Genomic DNA, 18,007 nt, shown 5'->3' on the forward strand with positions numbered 1-18,007 from the left:
CGCGCACGCGAGATTGAACCGCGTCCGCCGGCTCACTCTCACACGCTTTCACTCATACGGAACCTCACGGTGACGGCGTCGGCAGAAATGCGTCTATAGTGTCTATATAATTGCTATCGCAATGAAAACTTGCATTTGCTGATTCATGTTACGTGACATCCACTGCGCTCCGAACTTCCTTACGAGCGAACAGAGTGTCATGAATCCTGGGAGTCCGTGGCGCCAAGGGTGCCATCGGAGCCGAGACTCGCACAGCCAACGAATAGACGCGCTTAAGGGCACAGTGCTTACAATACCTTATTTTGTTTTAAAGCGAAAGCTTTACTGACCGCGAAATTGCGACTTCGCCGCTGCCAGCTGCGTCGCATGCCTGATAACATGTCGGAGGATTGAAAAGGAGAACTCGCGTGCGCCGCAACCACAGTTGAGGGGGCAGTATGGACGGCGACAATTCTGATAAGCAGGAGGAGGCCTGCAATCGACATCGGAACGAGATCAAGATGAAACTAATCGCCCAGGAAACAGACAAACAGCGCGCCGAACGACTGACTAAAGGCCGCAACATAGGTAGACAACCAGACTAACCTGGACGTGCAATCAAGATTAATCAAGGCTAACCATGCGGCTAACCATGCTATGCCTTAGCTTTCGCTACGTATATCCTGGCATAGACGAGCTAAGTCACTGCCATTTTTTTTTCTTCTTTTAAACAACGGGCTTGTCCGCGCGCAGACGGTGCGTTTTTGTGAACTGTGTTCATTTTCTCAAGAACTTCCGGGATTGTGCGGTTTGTTCTTTTTTCTGCAATTATGAAGTGGCAACATCGACAGAGCTGAGCCTAGTGCTGTCACCTAATATGGTCTGAGAATCTATGCGGAGTGGATACCTGTAAGTAGAACACGCTACGTTGGCGCAGTGGCAACGACCGTCTATATATGCAGGGTGTCTTACATAACGTTAGCCAAAGATTAAAAATATGCGAATGCCACGTAGCTGGACCAAACCAAGCTAATGTTGTTTGCCGTCGCTTGGAGATACTCAAACTATATTTCTTGCATTCCGTCTAGTTACATAATTAGTCTAAAGCAATTAATAACTTCTCATATATTATAATTAAATGAAAAGTGTCAATGAGAAAATTGTACAGCATGTAGGCTTCTCACCCGTGCTTTTGGGACGAAGGACCGACAACACAGTAGTGCAAACAATCACAAGGGCATTTATTGCACCTGTCATAGATCAATGCCTGCTAGCCGAGTTGCTATCCACAAAACATGCCGATGGGCGCGCGACAAATCTAGGAAGTCCGACTCATCGCGACCGCATAACGAGCGATTATGTTCGCCCCACGCTGGACACCAACGCCTGGTCGTTCGCGCGTACGCGGTCACGCGAACGGTGGCGCGTTCGAACGAGCCCTCGCGAGACGGTCTTGCAGAAGCATGGATCGGCGCACGCGCGGAACGTCCGCGCCGCTTGCTGAACCCGAACCAAAGAGGAAGGGCCTTCTCCTTTCCGCGCCCAAGTAACCCCGCCGTTAGGTAGTGTTAGCAGCGCAACACTCGCGCCATCTCTCGTACTGCGCTTCAACCAGACCGACTGCCGCGGGCATCAGGCCACGCGGCGAAGGCGGATTACAGGAGACGGGAGCTATGCGGGAAAACAACATATCAGGGGACGCGTGAGAGTGGCACATCCCCACAAGCGAGATGAAAAGCTCCCGATACAGCTTTCTGTTCCTCAATACATGCTACACAAGAACTAGCAAAGTGCCTCGAGCGGCCAGTCGGGCACCAATTCTGTGTGCATTTGCGGGTTTCTTTCACGCTCGGAAATACACTTTTATGTAGCACGTGTTGAGCAACAGAAAGCTGTATCGGGAGTTTTTCATGTCGGTCTACAATATTCTCCTTGACACCTTTCATCTAATTACAATATTTCAGAAGTTGATTATTTGATTAAGACTAATTGTGTAACTATAGACGGAATGAAAAAAAAAACAAAGAAACACTTTAAGTATCTCCAAACAATGGCAAACATTACCTCTGTTCTGTCCAGCTACGTGACATTTGCATACTTATAACGTTTGGTTAAGGTTACGTGGGACCTTCTGTACACACTGTTAAAATTACACCGTTTGGGTCGTATCTTGCTTGACAACAATAATCGTCATCTGTCTTGCCCGAATTTACTTTCTTTAACTCTGCGAGCCGGTACTTACAAATCACGAACGGCATGCGCGTTATCAGCATGACAGAGCATTTTCGGCAGGAACGTAGCGAGCGCAGCGTTTTCAAGAAAGAAAACGCAAGCAAGACAGACGACGATTATTGTCGTGTAGCAAGGTACGACCTAAAGGGGGTACATTGTCACATCCTTTAGGTCGTATCTCTAAGTAAAAAAAGATGTTCGAATTCACAAATCGCGAGCAATCGTTCTGTGTTTTTATGAATTCGGTGTTTCATATCACTCACGACTGTGTAGTGCTCAGACTTGTTATTACCGACACTATACGATCCGTACAGTCCGTTCATAACCATTTGTACCAGCAGTGAAATATAGAAACGTGCGTAATTTGAAGCATACGTCCACAGCAGTCCATTTTTTCTATCATAACGAAGGATGAGACGCCCAGAACGGTCTTATTCCGACGCCTGGTACGCGTGAGCAGAAGTGCTCACATGCGCTGCGTCATCACTGAGTTTCCGTGATTCGAAGTTGAGCCACATAGCGCGCTAAAACAACCACCACGTGGCCGCGACTCCTGGCCTTCCTAGGCTCGTGTATGCTACCTGATTGGGAATTTTCACCAACGCTGACCCGCGTCAGGGGCTCACGGGAGCATCCGATCGGCATGCCTGACTACGGAGAGCCTGACTTGTGATGACGCAGCATAATCAGCGCCTGGCTTTGCAGCAGACGAGCTACTCGTTCTGATAGCGGCGGTGGCTTAAAACGACTTAAGCAGCAGACGACGCGCATTTCTTATGGTGACCCACTGCCCGTATGCTGGCGCTTGCAGCTGGATCTACGCAAGTGAAGTCGGTGACGTGGAACCAGGCTGAGCAGACTTTTCGGTGCTGTGGTGTACACTTCGTACGCTTTTTCTTTAAGCGAAACGAAGTAGGCGACGTTCAACCTTTTTTCCCCGGGCGTGCAGATGTCACCGCGCTGGGCGGTTAACGCATTGTATTCAAAACGTGCACAAGGCGGACAAATCGCGTGTGTGTTTCGTGAACGGTTCGTCATAACCACGAGGAACTCGAGTCCCCTCCGCCTATTTCCGAGTGACACCGGTTTGCCGAACGCTTGGTGAGGTGCCTCTGAGACATTGTAAGAGACGCAAATGCGTAGCAGTTGTCGGTTTATATCGCCGAGCTGAACTCGCCTGCAGCTATCACCACGGGTCACTAGTGTGATGCAGCGACCATTTAGCGACCAGCCAGCGTTCCTATAGAAGCCGTCTGCTGAAACACCACACGAGGTTTCGGTAGGATTCAACTCCAATTGCAAGACGGGTTGTGATCAGGACGACCTTCAACACATGCCACGAGACCTGTCCCCCCGCTTTTCCCGACCTCCATAGAAGCAACAGGCTGTGTAAAGACCTCATCTGGACCTATAGCGTTGGTGAGTTAGATCATACTTTGCAAGAGTTGATTAAAACCTGGTACTTACCTGATAAGAATAGTTAGTTACAGCAAAGTGAAAAGTGTGATGAAGAAAGGCAAAGGGGCGATGCAGCGTTACAACGCCGATATATCCGTTAATACGATTTACAGCGCATACAAAAGGAAATAAGCAGACAAGCGTTGTCATTGTCTGTACCTGTAACGGCGCGAAGGAGGCGTACATATCTAGCAGCTTGGCGAGTCTAGAACTCTCGAATTAAAAAAAAAATAAAGAAAGACGTTTAGCTGGGTCCCACCTTATTCAATGAGCAAGAGCTGCGAAACAAATAAATCCTCTTATCCGACAAGCCCAGGATCGACCAGAATGAAATTAGCATTTAAGAAGCGCAAGCTCTATAGGGACCGTTGGCACCAATTTATTTATTTATTTGTTTAGCTTAATTTATTTATATTAATTTATCTTTCATTAAATAGAGGTCCTCGACTGTTTTACAGATATTGCAGATGGTCGAAAGACCAAGAAATTGAAGCATGAAGTTGCCGAGGCTCAGCTCTGTGACTTGGCAACGAAACTATGCATATATCACAATATTGTATTTCGCATCCGTTAGAGCGTTTAGAGCGGACGCAATTTATGCATCATAAGTGGCTCTGAAATCAACCAATAATTTGTAATTAGAACGTTTTCAGAAGCTCGAGTAAACGAAATAACAATTCCGCACAAACTGTAAGAGCTGACGTTACACTGCATGCATGCGCTTAAGATTAATTAATGGTCCTACAAATGCGATTCACATAATTGCGTTTTCTTGTTTTCGTCGAAGAGATAAATGGTATGCATAATCTTGGCGTAGAAGTTATTAAATATTTAAAACTATTAGGTATTTTGCTTCTAACAGTTACTAGAATATGGGTTTCGGCAACCCCCCAAAAATCAAATTCAAGTTGCTTCAGCGGTTGTCTGATGAGAGAAATCCCGCATTTTACTGCTCGTTCGAGTGGGGAAACCAGGGAAACCAAGCAAGGCGTGCTTCAATTAAGGTGCCGTATCGCAGGCTTCTCTCTCGCTGGCGCCTGCATTGCGTGTGCCCGTATAGACAGCGGAGAGAATTCGATGTTTGCGGAACGTCCAATTGGGTTTCGTAAGCGTCATTTTTACCACGCGACGCGCGTTATGCGCCTTGCAGTGAAGCCCGGGCAACGGTCATACCGCCTGGTCTCTTCGCTCCTACGCGTACACTGTACGCAATGGCCTTATGCAACAAGTTATTGCGTTTTTCGTAGTTCTGAGCGATCGTTGAGATGACTTCCCAGTTCGACTAAAAGTGAGTGGGTGGGCCCACCTACGCTCATCTGCGATCGGCATTTCTGCACTGCACTTAGTATTTGTGAACACGCTGCTTAATGTTCCTTTTTTTTTCATCAAGGTTTGACAATACATACTGCGAGTACATTCGATGCAAGGGTTGCTAATCTCAGCTTAAGCCGCGAGCTGGCTCGAGCTTAATTAATTGTGCCGTCGGTCGGATAACAGATATTGAAGAACATAGTTTATGAAACTGCATTTACATAGAGGCATCGTTGGCGTTGCGTACGAAGCAAGCCATTGATTTGGCAGTAATAAAAGATAAATAAAACTAGCAGAAAAGGTTTAAAACACACGGGTGCCGTCTGAAGGGACTAATCTACCCATGTTTTAAATTGATAAAACTGGCCCAACGAAGTTGGCATGGATTAGCAGGCTACGCATCTGGAACACCTAATACGTCATTCTTAACGGCACATCATGGGTTTTGACAGCGTCTTTTCTGGGTTAATAAATGTTTAGCAACAATGATTACGGTGCGTTTGAAGCCGAGTTCGAACTCAGCCTGGGACTCTTGCTGCTTAAGAATGGCCTGTGCAAGTACGGAGAAATGTTATAGGATATATGACATCCCGCTGGCATCGTCAATGCCGCGATCGGAGGCGCGACATTAAAGGAGAAGGGAGTGTTTGGCCTTCATGTCTTTCCTGCTAACAATGAATATTTTTTTTTGCCCGAAAAAATGTAAACACTTTCGCATAATCTGGACGTGTGTTGTGCCGCAAAACGGCCGCAGACGTCACCTGCGCCATGTAGGTCTTCGTCCCGACCTGTCGCCGGACTTGTTCATGTGGACTCGTAGATCACATTGCCGCTCTTATAACTTAATACGGTAGACATGGCCTTGCAACCACGTGTAGCAAACTTTTGATGCCTAAAGGGCCAATCTCAAGCAAAAAAAGCAAAATAAGGGAGAGAGAGAGGGAGATGAACTATTCTAAACTTCTTTAGCGGGTCTCTTTAATGTTGTTTTGATGCAACAGCATAATATTAAGACATGACCGTGTAGTCATGTGTAGTCTATGCAGTGAGTATAGGTATTGTGCTACCTTAGGAAAGTAAGCTGTTGGGCGAATTGGCACGTGTTCAGAAAAAGAAAAACAGAAGAGGAAAAAAATAAGAAACGAGAAATCCGACACGACGAACACTCGCCATGTCGTCTTGCATTCGTCACTGTTTTCGTGCTTGTTTTCCCCTTTCATGGATAACATGCTGCTACCCGGCGGCGCCCCTTCATTCCGTATACGTCGTCGCCGTGATGCGCTTACCTAAGAGGTTGTTTCTGTGCGTGAGAACTTTGCTGTAGACGAGCAGGTCCCCCGGGCAGATCTGCATCGGCGGGATCACCACGATCGAGCTTCGCCTTCGCGTCTTCTGCGTGTTCTGGTCGCTGCGAGATGGAAGAGAGTTAACAACAACGATATAAGAAACAGCGATTGCGCGCATTTGTTTCGGATACCTTGACAGCGTTATCGAGGATGTGGACAACGAACTGCTGAATAGCTACGCCATACTCCGTGGTACGGTTTAAAATGATATATCCACATCATTTCAAACGGTTCCGCTAACTTCGAAGAACATGGTTCGATCGCGTAACGGCGCCTCATTGTTTTTGAAGTGACATAATTGAAAGTAATCCGAACAACACAGTAGTTCACGGGAAGATGGAGGCTTGAAGAGATTCAGCGACATGCGATGTCTTCAGCGGCATGGGATGTCGCTGAAGATAACTCTAAACGATTAAATTAAATTCTGGATTTTTTCCTGCCGCAACCACGATATGATTGTGCGGCACGCCCTAGCGGGGTATTCCAGATTAATTTTGACCACCGGGTGTTCTTAAACGTGCACCAAATCGACGGTACGCGGGTGTTTCTTGCATTTCGCCTCCACCGAAGTGCGGCTGCATCGGCTGGGGATCTGATCCCTCGCCTTTGGATTTGGCAGTGCGACACTGCGCCACTACAGCGAGCGAAGACAACCTTTCGACAAGGAGGCTGGTCTTCGTCAGGGCAGCAACTGCAAATTTCAAGTGGGGCTATTACTATTTACGCGTTTTTCTAGGCGCTCTGCAGCTTGCGTTGACTGGAGGCTCTCAAACTTGATCTAATGGTTATTTCACTAATTGATGCTGACCAGATTGTGTTGTGTGCATTTGTACTGTGTAGTCAGACGAGCAGGTCATCTCTCCCTACTCCATTGTCATCTACAGTAGCATGCTAGGTGAGTGGTCAGGCGAATATATCCAGCATCCATTAAATATTGCATTTCCCTCAGTATAGCGGCTACTATTCTACAAAGTGATTTAAACCTAGAGTCACTGATAGTTGGTCATCAATTTCGTGTTCTTATAGTTCATCGTCTCTCTCAAAATGCGACCTGAGGTATTTCAGAAGCCAGAGAGAGAGAGAGACGAGAAAAGGGAGTGAGATTAACCAGACGGACGTCCCGTCTGCTATCCCGCAGTGGAGACCGGGTATAATGGATTAAAAGAAGAGGGGAGTGGGCGAAGAGAGAGACAGTTCTATCGCACTGTAGCACGCGTAGGATGTCTACAATAAGTGACAAATATGCGAAATTCGGTTAGAGTGGCGCACGTTACATGCCAGGCCGCTTCAGTAGAAGCACCAGTCATCAAAGCACTGATAGGATGCGATTATTTGTATGCCCGACCAGTAAAGTTTATGGATAACAAAATTGTGCATGAATGGCGGTAGCGAGTCAAAATCGTGCCTGAACGGCGGTAGCGAGTTGAGAGAGAGAGAGAGAGAGAGAGAGAGAGAGAGAGAGAGAGAGAGAGAGAGAGAGAGAGAGAGAGAGAGAGAGAGATCACCGGACTTGCGTGGTATCAAAAGGCACCGTGGAACCGCTACGAACAAGGCGCATTGAGCGGCTAATGATAGCCCCGAAAAAAACACGCGACGCGGATCCGAAGAAAATATAAGCTATACAGCTGATTACGGAATCGGAGCCCAATTTCGCATGCGCTTACATAGCCATGCTACGATACAGTCGTTGAAAGCTTAGAAAACAAACACAAGAACTATGCACAGACGACACGCCGTATATTTTCGGAGACAGAACACTGGGCGGACTTTACAGGCTGAGGAGTATTAATAATAATAAAATAAAATAATAAAAAGAACATTCCCAAAAATGCGTGCTTGAAAAATCTGAATGCTCTGAACCTCGCCGGAATGGATAATTACGGTAACAGGGTCGCGCACGGTAGTCCATCTTTCTTTCATTCGTGTTTTACAGCCTGCCACCGAAAGCAGTCGGTGAGACACGCGCGTATTTCAATCGCCAGCGAAATAAATGGTTTAGCGTTCGTTAACAGATGCTGACGTCAATGGCGCCAACGTGCGGTCGATACGACGGCGAGGTTGCGATGCTGTCCTGCTCGACGATTCCTTTTATTCAGTGAAGTTTTTCAGAACGTTCTCAAGTTTCCTTTTTTTCTTCAGGAGTTTGGGCTTGAGGGACTCCGTAGGAGACTAATTTAAAGAAGCCGGTGTAAAGACTACAGAACGTCTGCAGTGACAGTGGGTTTGTGTTTTGCGGTAATAATCAGGGATCCGTGAAATCACAAGCTGTAGCTCTCATGCGTTACTCACTTCGACACCGATCCCTGCGTGGAAATGTCCTCGCTAGAGCTTTCGTAGCCGTCTGTGAGCATCTGGAAAGCAAATCAAGTTTGTTGAAACGAAGTTGTTGGAGTATGATTTAAAATGACCACCATGCCTGCGCCCAGACGTAAACGTAAAAGGGAAAATAAATAAATAAATAAATAAATAAATAAATAAATGTCATTAAATAGTCGATTGTGAAATAATGCGGACCTTGTGCAGGTCAAAGCACGGTGGTACAAAGAAGCATTCAAACAGACATGAGTAATAGAAATAAAAATAAAAATACATAAATAAATCACTCCGTAACGTAACAAAACGGATACGAAGATAACGGTTCCTGTCGTTAATAGCACTTGATAAAAAAAAAAGAATAGGTTACTCGTGATCATCCGAGCGTGGCTCGAGTGGTGCGTGCACACACACACCTTTGGCGGGACGAGCGCCTGCCTCCTGTGCAGAGCCGAGGCCGGCGGCTCGACGAACTCGTCCTGCTCGTCCTCTTCTTCCTCTGGCTTGGACAGCTTCTTGAACACGATGCTGCTCTCCTGCTCCTGCGCGACAGTGAGGGAGAACGCGTTCGCTCGTTGCCCGCCAGGTCTCGAAAGCTGGTGCCGCGAGAGAGACGCGCCCCATATTATACAAACGGGGGCCCCGAATTAGCTGGAACTCCCTGGCATTCCTTGAAGGCCTACTCACGCGTATGTTCCAAATTGAAGAAACATTACCACAGGGATCTCGCGACCAGGAAGGTTAGGGAACAGCTGCGGGGTATTTCAGTGCACTAAAGTTGTTCATCAAATGCCGGCAATGGCGTCATCGACACTATCGCGGCATCTCGATGCAGAACGAAATTCGATGACGTCGTGTAGCATTAAAGCTAGATGTGATGACGTTGCTCGTAACGTAACGAGTCTCTTGCGTTCGTTCGTTCTTCTTGATTTTTCTGCCTGAGCTCGCGTGCGGCATCAGCAGTGTTTGCAGGAAATGCGCGAGTCAGTGCCTCATGACGTTGCGACCAATACACGACCAGTGTATACTGAAACCGAAGATGAACCGTGGAACCAAGTATTGCTGCAAATTATTGAGGGAGCTGTGATGTTTGCCAGTATTTGCGCATCATATGGTGTAGCGGGCTTGCATCTTATTTTAGCGCAACGAAATGGCAAAATGAAAGAACCTGTATCTGTGCGTACAAGCGTTGTCGCACATTGCGCCCAACGGAATGTGGCGGCCCCTGCCGGGAATTGATCCCGTGACATCGTGCTCTGGAATAGGCAGATCATCATCATCATCATCAGCCTGGTTAAGCCCACTGCAGGGCAAAGGCCTCTCCCATACTTCTTCAACTACTCCGGTTGGCAGATAATGAAGATAAAAAAAGCCTCATGGTCAAGAGATAGATAGATAGATAGATAGATAGATAGATAGTAGATAGATAGATAGATAGATAGATAGATAGATAGATAGATAGATAGATAGATAGATAGATAGATAGATAGATAGATCAGATCGAGCTTTGTTACTATGCACTGACGGTGAAGTTATGTGGGTTAAAATAGTAAATCGGAGAGACCCATGACGGTGCCTTTCATAGCCCGTGTGCTGCTTTTCTGCGTTAAACACAGTTAACTTCGAATAGTCGCAAGAAGTTCATAATGTTTTTTCCAATAACAAATTTATTTCAAATAGTTTCAGCAGTCGCGCAAGGGGAGCAGTTCTTGCACTTCATGTATATTTTAATAGGTTTAATAAATGAACAAGCTTGAGAGAGAAGAAATGTGCATATACATTAACACTGCGTTTTCTAAGTTGGCCGTGCAGTGCCAGGTTTATTCTTCATAACGCTGAACACTCGTGTATATGTTGATTGACGCGCATAAATGAAAAAAAAAACAGGGAACTTATCAGTCGCGAGCTTGACGAAGAACACGACGCCAAGGACTGGAACACGACTTTACCCCAGGTGCAGTGGGAATCAATATGCTTCATATGTGCCCTTATTTTATTGCTATGGACACTCCAAGCGCATTTCTGCCGTCGGCTTCGCCGTCGCTGTGAGGCTCCGTATAAAGTCCAAGGGCGATAACACAGTCGTCGCGCGCTCTACGCTGATGTGCGAGTGAAAGCGTGCGAGGGGAGACGATGATCGGCGGCTCAAGCACGCCCGCGCGAAAGGGTTGGAAGCGGAGAGGAAGTGCACCATCTTCCGTGGGGCGCGAGGAGCCCAACTTTGGGAGGCATCGGGTTCAAGTGAGAGAGAGAGGGGGCGGCGACGTTGTACTCCTAAAACCCCTTAAACTTCGTAAAGTAGTGCCACGCTTTGAAGAATGCCGCCTCCTCCTCGCGCGCTGTGGCCGAGGCCGACGCCGCGTCGCTATTGGCCTAATAGCATCACGTAGGCCTTCGCGCCGTCCATCAGCGCCATTTTTGCTCGAGAAGCGTCTGCGGAGTGGCCAGGAGCGCATGTTCGCGCCGTTGCTACGCTCGAGCAGTGTAGGCGGCGCCACGGTCGAGGAGGGGACGTTAACGAGAGAAGTGAGGAGGAGTGAAGGCGAAGGAGGAGAGCGTCGCTACTTTACGAAGTTTAAGGGGTTTAATGTACTCCGGCTGCAACTGCGCTTGTGGCGGCTGCGCGCGGTCGCGCCGCCGTATCGTGAAAGCGATCTGGGTTGCGGGCAGAGTCTAGTTGCGTCGGCGGCTCGCAGCTTTGAGCGTGCTGTGTTTTCTCGGCGCTCAATTTGCGTTGAAGCGATAGTCAGCACGAATATCCCTTCGCTCGCTGCTGATGTCGCGTTTTCTCATGCCAGCGTCTTGACAGCGAGTGTCCGCGGTCATCGAGTCCGATGCGTTCATGTTTGCTGTGCGCGCTGACACCATGTCTGTCATTTTAGTTAGCAAGCGAGTGTTTACAAGTTGATACGGCCGATAAAAGTGCTATTTTTAATTCGTATGGCTGCCTGCTAATTTGCTATCGCAATCGATGACTCGCATTTTGAGTGAAACTGCGTTATTCCTGCGAACTCTTTTTGTGTCCATGAAATCCCAACGTTGGACTTTTTTTACATCCGAAGAGCCACAAATTTTACTTTCTAAAGCACCCATAGAGCCGGCGCACGTGTCCTGTCTCGAGACGTTTCAGCGGCGCAGTAGTTTCAGCTATATGCATTTCATATTCAACGCATGCACGGTGTCTCCTTCGGTAACAATAAGCCTTGAGCGAGTCGCACAAGGCAGCCGCTTCGCGAGACTCCCAGGCGGCCCGATATCACAGCGACGTCGCCGTTTTCACGCATGGTCAACCGTCCGTTTATGCGCGTTCAGTGCCCAGAATCGGAGCACGTCTCGGCTCACTCCATCGCTTTGACGGTGCCCTTTTCGAGCCAATTTAAAGGCACGTAGCACATACAAGGAACGATAGGCGGCACGATAGCAATAACAAAAAATTATAATATTAAGAAAGAAACGAAGCGAAAGTTGATACGGAAACAAGTCACCCCCGTATAACCCAATGTCGGAGAGCGCGCGCTTCGACGTTATGCACGTTGCCATGCGTATGCACCGATTCGGCCGAGGCAGCGCTGTTCGGAGAATGTTTGTGCGACGTTCGGCTCGCTGATCTTGCAGCGGATTTCGTTACGCGTCGCCGCCGCCGACGTAGACTCGAGGCGCGCGTCGGCGCTGACGGTCGCGCAGCCTGGTCGAAGATCCGCTCCGCGGGGTGCTCGGCGTGCCTGCGCTGTCGGTGAATACCGCGCAGTATTGTGGGGTACATATATTTGGGTATTGTGTGCTGTCTCAGCGACTACATAGCTTTACCCGCCGCGGTATAGCCTAGTGGATATGGCGTTGCGCTGCTGAGCACGAGGTCGCTGGTTCGGCCCCATGGCCGCGACGGCCGCATTCCGGTGCGGAAGGATTGCGAAGACGCTCATGTGCCGCGCACGTTAAAGAACCCCAGGTGGCCAAAATTCATCCGGAGTCCCCCACTTCGGCGTGTCTCATAATCATCAGACACTGGTTCTGGCACGTCTTACTCTGCTACTCAGTAAGAGGCAGTGGTTTCGCTTCCCGGCCACGGCTATCGGAAGAACGCCCCTCCACTGGAAGACATACGTGTATGTCCAATGATTACAGGCGATCAAAGTTCACGCGGAGCCTTCCACGATGACATTCAGATTGGCTATATAGATACGAAGTTTTGAGAACGCTTCAGCGTACACCACGTGGTACTTTAAGAACGTATTTCATCATGTTTTTTTAAAAAAACAAAACTTTAGTTACGAGTCTAGAGAAGTATCGTGCTCTTTTTCTTGGTCTGTGCAGGTGTGTTCGTGCGCTGGTTATTTACGATGCAACTATACCAACTCGCAAAGCTTACCGTTGTACGACTTAATAGAGAGCTTTAGCTTGTCCGGAAAGCCGCCCCGTGGGTGTATCTTAGGCGCCGAAATCTAAGCACACCTACCTATTTTTTCAATATGAGCGAGCTGGAAAGAAGGTCGGATTCACGAAAGCGTCAGCACGTAAGAACGACTCACGGTTGGGCTTGGTGTCCATGCGCTGGACAGTCGAGATTGCCTACACGTAAAAATATAAAAGCGCCCTAATGTCACGACAATACGTGCGGACAAGGCTCGTGAATCGGGCACCACATCTTCCAGGATGCTGCACGCATTGCAGAGCCGGATCTCACGTGTCGCGCGCAGGGCCGAACAATTTCGCTTGTATACGGGGGATCGCAAACACGATAGCGGACATGCGAGAACGGCGTGTCCGTACGTCATTGCGATCGCGTAATGCTCTATATATGCGACGGCGTCGCCGTCTCGTCCATCTTCTGAACCGAAGGCGGATATAGATCGCATAAGTGTGGGTCCGTACTCAATGGGACGCGCAAATAGCCAATCTGGGCGCACGGAGAAATGCGTTTATTGACTTATTCGTGGCGCTGAGATGACAAAGCAAGCAGGCAGAGGTATAATCACAGAGTGGGATAGTACTCAGACCCCGCCGCGTAACGCATAGCGTGGGAACGTACGTAATCAACGGAGAATAATCATAGCAGCTAACACGAGTCGCTCTTTCGTGCAGCTTTATCGTGGTGTACTTGCGAAGAGGAAAAGAAGCTCCCGTCTTCGCTGATTGCAGTGCAAACGTAATCCGCTGCGTCTCACGTGGATGCGCGAGCTCGTGTGTACGCGGGTGTCCCGTAGTGCTCCGACGGCGAGACGAATGCCAGCCGGGGCCGACGTAGGGACTGCGTAATAAGCGTTCGTGACCTTACCGCACGCCACGGGGCTCTCCATTTTGCATTTGGGGCGCGCTCGTGTGTTTGGTTTGCGAGGACAAGTGGCTTCCCCCTCGACACAAAAGCGTGGCCCGTGTTCCTCTTGCACTCGCAGCACCGCAGAGAGGGCCACTCGTCTTTGGTTCTTGCGTATTTTCTGGCTTACCAAGTTTGTCCTCGCAGTAAGAGTACTAGCGGCGCTATAGGAGAAGCGTAATTTACTAATGTCAGCTTAACTTAACGTTCATCTTGAGGTCCCTTCCACACTGGGGATTAGTCTCGTCTTTGTCTGGGAGGCTTACATCACTCCATTGTGATCATAGTGATACTCGCAATCGTTAACGACGCACCACAGGCCACTTGCCCCACCGATATTACACACCACAACGACGACTTAATGCGTCGGCAGCTTTTCGCTCACACTATTTTGTTTCTGCGCAGGGCGAAGAAGAGTCGGGGGGGTCCACCACTGAGCACTTGCCAGTATTATTTCCTTTGTCGCTTCGAAACTAGCGCTTTCGAAGGGATCGCCATTACAGTTATCTTGAAAGAAGTTATTCCAAGCCCTTCCCTCCCGTACACTTTAATCAGCTCCCTCTGTCTGCAACGGCTGTCAGAGCTGAAGGGGTAATGGCGCACATTCCTATGCACAAATACGCCCGGCAAGCGGTTTCCTCTTTCGATTCGAGTAACAGGCGGGAAACGAAGCCGATTGCGTATCGATTGTCCGAGAACGCACCCGCACCACTCTGCCGCCATACTCCACTTACTCACTCGCCCGCGCAAGCGCACGCTCTCTCGGCGTTCTCCAACCACTGCAGCTGACTGGCTGCCGTGTATGCTCTTTTAGAAGGTTGTTCCAGCGTTCGCAACGGACGCTGCTGTTTCCGGCGGCAATCGCCGCTTTGCATTGAAGAAAGAGAGAGACAAAGAAATAGCCTTGCGGGGACACCACACCCTTTCTGTACGGTCCAGAAATCTTGCCTGTCGTTAGCGAAAACAAATAACAAATTATCACAAAGCGAAACATGAAAAAAAGAGAGAAAGAAAACACGAGCTGATGCGGCGAATGCTGCCACTGCTGTGGCATTGGGCATTCGGCGTTTCGGCCGTAGCCCCTCCTCCCCCCCCCTCACCCCCGTCCTTTATTTTTTTTTTTTGCACCATTCCGAGAATGGGAAACATTAGCTCTCAATAAAATCTGACCGGGACTCCCACGCCGCCCAGAGTATTTTTAGCATGACATTAGCCGGGAGAGCCGTTTGGCTTGTACGAATAAAAGTTAGCTTTAATAAAGGGAAAATCAGACATCCACACGAACTACTACGTCAAAGTTTGCTTTGTTCAAGGCTTCGTATTAAGGAAACAAGCGTGAAGAGAAAAAAAAGTGTTGAAAATAAAAGGGCATGGTCTGAGAGAGCATGCCGCGGTCACGTTTAGCCAGCCCAATACCAATGCTCCACACTTCTCATCCACTGCAGGTTGTCATAGCATAGGACGTGTGAACCGCACTTTTCGTTTGGCTTGTTGGTTCTCAAGAATCCCAAAGACAAGGACGCAAGAAGAAGGCGACAAAGCAGGGCACTATGTCGTCTAGCCTTCCTTCCCGTGTCCTTGTCCGTAAAGGCTGAATGAGCGTCGTGAACCACACGCTGGGCGAGGCGGCGAAAGGAGCCAGAGAATGGCAGCTCAGAGAAAAAAGGCAAGCGAGAGAGGCTAGCAAATGCCACGAGCTGGCGCTGCTCCTGTTTGGGACAGCTTCGAACCGACGTCTTATATATACGCCACGTTCTTTTCTTCCTTCCTGCAGCCTTACGTCGCGCAACAGCTGTTAATCAGGGCAAACTAGTTTGCCAAAGGGCCTGCAGAACCCTTGTCTTCAAGTCTGGCAGGTGCTGACGTAAGCGTGCCACGTCAGCGTCGTGGAACACTGGACAAGCCGAGTTTGCTTTCATTACTCGGAGCGCGACGCAGGATTACTCTCTCGCAGCTGACACCTTCGCGGCAATCACCCTTCGAGGTCTGGAAAAGAAGAAACGATCAGCAGAAGGCGAGTTTTATGTTCTGTTCGTCGTGCGTTGTAGGCGCTGAACGCCTCATATCCATAGTGTCACTTGTGGCTTCATTCCCTTACTTTTGCTTTTTTTTTTCTATATTTCTAGGAACAGCGTCGAAAAAAATGCGCTTCTTCCTTGTCATCCGCTTTGTGGCAAGAATACCCGCCCTGTGCTTCATCCGGTTAAAACAATGCAGTACTAAATAGTCTCGAGCTGGCGCCAATCCATCGCGAAAGCTACTGCGCAATGCACGATTTTTCTTCGTCCAGAGGTGCTGGTATTAGCAGGGACTGTGTCATACGCGACTGCATCACCAAACGGCGGCCTTGGAGATTGGGCTGTGCGCATGCTGTTTCGGACAGAGCGATTAAATAACCATGCTACATAGATTGTTGAACACACACACACACACACACACACACACACACACACACACACACACACACACACACACACACACACACACACACACACACACACACACACACACACACACACACACACACACACACACACACACACACGCACACACACACACACACACACACACATATATATATATATAGGAATAGATGCAGCGATGGCGTAGAGGTAGAGCATCCACCTCGTGTGCGAGAGGACCGTTGTTCAAATCTCAGTGCCACGCAATTTTCCACCAAAGCATACAAAAAAAAAACCGCGTGTTGCTAAAATTGCATAAACAGGCCTGGAGTGCGGCCTAATCCTGGTGACCAGAACCGGTAACGCACTCCCTCACCAGAACAGGATTGGCCACCCTGGTGCAGTACTAACCTCCTATATGAATAAAGCGGCTGCGAAGCAACTGACCACGGCGGCGGTCAGACCTATGACGCAGCAGAGGGTGCTAAGAATCTCTGGATCCATACAGACGGTCATTGGAATCTGAACCTGGCAACGCTTAACGCTAGAACGTTATCTAGTGAAGCGAGTCTAGCAGTGCTATTGAAGGAATTAGCGGGGATTAAACGGGATATAATAGGGCTCAATGACGTTAGGAGTACAAATGAAACATATAGAGTGCTAAAAATCGGGCACGTCCTGTGCTACTGGGGCGTAGCAGAGAGACGAGAACTAGGAGTCGGATTCCTGATCAAGGATATAGCTGGTAACATACAGCAATTCTATAGCATTGACGAGAGGGTTGGAGGTCTTGTTGTTAAACTTAATAAGAGGTACAAATTGAAGGTCCTACAGGTCTATGCGCCTACATCCAGTCATGATGACCAGGAAGTCGAAAGCTTATATGAAGACGTGGAATCGGCGATGGGAAAAGTCAAAACAAAATACACTATACTGACGGGCGACTTCAATGCCAATGCATTCTCTCCAATGCTATTCACAGCGTGTTTACAGGAGGTATTCGGAGACTTCGATTGGGAAGAATTGTGGATAGGAGTTAATGGAGAATACCTTAGTAACATGCGATTCGCTGATGATATTGCCTTGCTTTGTAACTCAGGGGACCAATTGAAATGCATGCTCACTGATCTGGAGAGGCAAAGCAGAAGGAGTGGGTCTAAATATGAATCTGCATAAAACTAAAGTAATGCTTAACAGTCTCCAGTAGTTTACGATAGGTAGCGAGGCAGTGGAAGTGGTAAGGGAATACATCTACTTAAGGCAGGTAGTGACCGCGGATCCGGATCATGAGATTGAAATAATTAGAAGAATAAGAATGGGCTGGGGTGCGTTTGGCAGGCATTCTCAGATCATGAACAGCAGGTTGCCATTATCCCTCAAGAGAAAAATGTATAACAGCTGTGCCTTACCAGTACTCACCTACGGGGCGGAAACTGGAGGCTTACGAAAAGGGCTCTACTTAAATTGAGGACGATGCAACGAGCTATGGAAAGAAGAATGATGGGTGTAACGTTAAGAGATATAAAGAGAGCAGATTGGGGGTGAGGGAACAAACGTGAGTTAATGACATCTTACTCGAAATTTAGGAAAAGAAATGGGAATGGGCAGGGCATGTAATGAGGAGGGAAGATAACCGATGGTCATTAAGGGTT

At 48.5% G+C, this 18,007-nt stretch overlaps 1 protein-coding gene across 2 annotated transcripts in view; it reads right to left on the reverse strand.

Moving 5' to 3' along the window:
- Positions 1-18,007, reverse strand: part of LOC142585830 (uncharacterized) — a 339,390-nt gene that overhangs the window by 33,744 nt on the left and 287,639 nt on the right. For both annotated transcript variants that reach the window (XM_075696858.1, XM_075696857.1), the window contains exons 7-9: positions 9,056-9,181; positions 8,616-8,677; positions 6,267-6,388 (exon numbers count right to left, since the gene is read on the reverse strand). In XM_075696858.1, coding sequence (XP_075552973.1) covers positions 6,267-6,388; positions 8,616-8,677; positions 9,056-9,181 — 310 coding nt within the window. The remainder of the gene's footprint in view (positions 1-6,266; positions 6,389-8,615; positions 8,678-9,055; positions 9,182-18,007) is intronic.

The sequence above is a fragment of the Dermacentor variabilis genome, chromosome 6, assembly GCF_050947875.1.
Source record: "Dermacentor variabilis isolate Ectoservices chromosome 6, ASM5094787v1, whole genome shotgun sequence".
Classification (NCBI taxonomy): domain Eukaryota; kingdom Metazoa; phylum Arthropoda; class Arachnida; order Ixodida; family Ixodidae; genus Dermacentor; species Dermacentor variabilis.